General features: G+C 44.5%; 1 protein-coding gene across 1 annotated transcript in view; it reads left to right on the forward strand.

The window, feature by feature from the left end:
• The window catches only part of FRAS1 (Fraser extracellular matrix complex subunit 1), a 479756-nt gene that overhangs the window by 440190 nt on the left and 36536 nt on the right, over positions 1-3030 (forward strand). Inside the window, exons 64-65 of the mRNA XM_006778222.2 lie at positions 1180-1367; positions 2740-3015. Coding sequence (XP_006778285.1) covers positions 1180-1367; positions 2740-3015 — 464 coding nt within the window. The remainder of the gene's footprint in view (positions 1-1179; positions 1368-2739; positions 3016-3030) is intronic.

Here is a 3030-nt window from a genome sequence, read left to right on the forward strand (position 1 = left end):
TTGGCCTGTGATTTGGTTAATATGAGCACTTGATTTTTAAAAAGTGTACGTGACTGCCATCATTCAACTAACATTGGTGCCAAGCACTGTGCTGCCCTTTAGGCCGGGGTGACTAAAATCCAGAAGGCACACTCTGGTTAATAACTAAAATAGGTTTATCCTAGAAAAAGCAATGGAGACAAGTCAGGGAAGAGAGGAAGATGGGATTGAAGTCACAAACAGCTGTCTCATGTATTAATTTGATGGGAGGAGCGAGACAGGGAAGGAGTTGAATTATATGCTAGGTTTTTTTCACAGAACTTTCTGGAACAGTGTAAGGTGAAAAGGTGACTGTAGACAATGGCATCATTTGTAATGTAGCCAGAAGTGGGCAACAGTGTTAGAAGGTTTTTTCAGAGATGTGTTGGCGAGTGGAGGGAGAAAGTGACTTCCCCAGAAGTGAGTTTGGGGGTTTCTGTGTGTCTCTCTCATGCCCCCGAAGCTTCAAAGGGCTTTCGGCTCTGTCCTTTGTGTGTCTGGTTGGTGTTTGCTGGAAAGGTAGGTGCCCTTCCTCCACACTTGCACAAGGACCTCTTTTCCAAGTACCTTTACTTTTTCATTTTCTACATGAGGCTCTGGGGAAAATACAGATCTTAGAAGTAACTGAGTAGAGAATCATTTTAGGAAAAGGTAGGGGGTTTCTGAGATTCGACCCCCCCCCCCATTTTAAGGCCTACAAACTACATTCTCGACTTGGCAGAGACTGGCCTGGTAGATAGCCTCTGAGCTATTGCTTCTCGGGAGACAGCTTTGAAGGGTGTTGTGTGCAAGCGCTGGCAGCCTCACAGGCGCTCATGCCTAAGTGTAAAGGGGAAAGAAAAATTAAGCAAGAAAACCCCTCATAACCAGGGTGGAGTGCGTTTTGGATCATAGATTTTTATTACTGCCAACTAGTGTCAGGCAGGGGCCATTAATCCTCATATGGTGTAGAATAGTAAATCTGCAATACTGAGCCTCCACCACAGGTGGAATTAGGTCTGTAAAACAGATTCCCTGTTTGAAATGGGGCCAACGTGACCAGCACCACTGCAGTTATAGGAAACCCTTTAAAGGAAAGGGCATACTTAAACATGAAGCCTTGTCTTAGGTCGGTCACCTAACTGGGACCTCTGCTGTCCTTGTGTTCTGTCCTTGCCGAAGGTGTGGATCATATCTTTTTTAAAGTCGAGATCCTGTCCAACGAAGACCGGGAATGGCATGAATCATTCTCCCTAGTCCTTGGCCCAGATGACCCGGTGGAAGCAGTTCTTGGTGAAGTGACCACTGCCACAGTGACGATCCTAGACCAGGAGGCAGCAGGGAGTCTCATACTGCCAGCACCACCCATCGTGAGTGGCTTGACGGGAAGGATTGCTTGTATGTCTTAGTGACTAGTAGATGAGAACTTGAGATAAGTAGGACTCCCAGTGCTATATACTCCTTCATTCCTCTAACACAGTGGTTCTTAACCAGGAGCAATCCTTTCCCCTCCTCCGTAACACCCCCACCCGCCCCAACTACCTCCATGGCACATTTGGCAATCTCTGGTAACAGTAGTTGTTATGACTGTCAGTAGGTGCTAGTAGCATCTAGTGGGTAGAAGCCAGAGATGCTACTAAACATCCTACAATGCACAAGACAGCTCTAATGACAAAGAATTATTTGGCACAAATGTCAAGAGTGCAGAAGATGAGAAATTCTGTTCCAACAAAAGAGGAAGACCAAACCATGCCCATACCTCAGTCTGATAAAACAGAAAGTACAATACAATTGATATTCTCACTTCTTTGGTGGGACTTAAACGAGTAAAAAAAGAAAAAAGTAATGCAATCCCATATCTATTATTCTACCTATTGGCCACACATATGTAGAATTAAGTATCTGTAGAAATGTAGTACCATGATTCCCAGTTTTGGGGTGTAAAGAATGAATGCACTGACTCTACAATCAGGATGAAAATGCCCGGAGGTTGCCAAAGGAATTCTAACCCATAGTAAAGAAGCAGTCAGAGTAAGTCTTCTAACCTCCCCAGACTAGTCTCATACTCGAAGGATCATTTCAAAATTTGTGTCTTGATTGACCATAGAAGAAATACACTACCTTTATTTACTTTTATTTTGCTGATGCACTACTGCATACCATTAACAATTTAAGGCAACTTTAAACTAGTAACTGCCATTCATGATATAGCTTCAGTTACTATATCATGGAAAATATTATATTGGCAGGAAAATAAAAGTATTTTCCACATGAGTGATAGAGCTCTGCTTTATGAATAATGCTAATAAGATAATAAAGCTTCTAGCTGACCAGTAGAAGGATCTTCTCCACCGCCTAAGATCTGCATTATCTTTTAGGGATGCTTTGTAAAGCATTGTAAACTCCTGTTATGTTTTCAAGAATCCCTGGAAATTAAGTGATCTTGTGAATCCTGTAGAGCAGGGTGGGGAACCTATTTTCTGCCAAGGACCATTGGATATTTATAACATAATTTGCTTAATATAATTCACTTAACATAAACTTAGGTTACTATGAATAAAAGCTCCTAGATTTATTGAATTTTGAGTCCTGCCTGCGCTTGCCTTGGCAGCGCGAGACCAAATGATTTCATGGGCCTTCTAGGACCCGCGGGCCAGACATTGCCCACCCCTGCTTTAGAGCCTTAGTACTCTCACCTTCCCGACACCTAACCAGGGCTGAAGCTTTGTTGCTCCTTTGCAGGTTGTCACACTTGTGGACTATGACCATGTGGAAGAGGTTACCAAGGAAGGAGTCAAGAAATCTCCCTCCCCAGGTTACCCGCTGGTCTGTGTCACCCCTTGCGACCCTCATTTCCCCAAGTATGCCATCACGAGGGAGCGCTGCAGTGAGGCTGGCATCAACCAGACATCCGTGCAGTTCAGCTGGGAAGTGGCTGCCCCCACTGATGGCAACGGGGCCCGGTCTCCCTTTGAGACCATCACCGACAACACACCATTCACCAGTGTCAACCACATGGTAGGTCTGGGGTCT

This window comes from Myotis davidii, unplaced genomic scaffold (genome assembly GCF_000327345.1).
Source record: "Myotis davidii unplaced genomic scaffold, ASM32734v1 scaffold449, whole genome shotgun sequence".
Lineage (NCBI taxonomy): Eukaryota > Metazoa > Chordata > Mammalia > Chiroptera > Vespertilionidae > Myotis > Myotis davidii.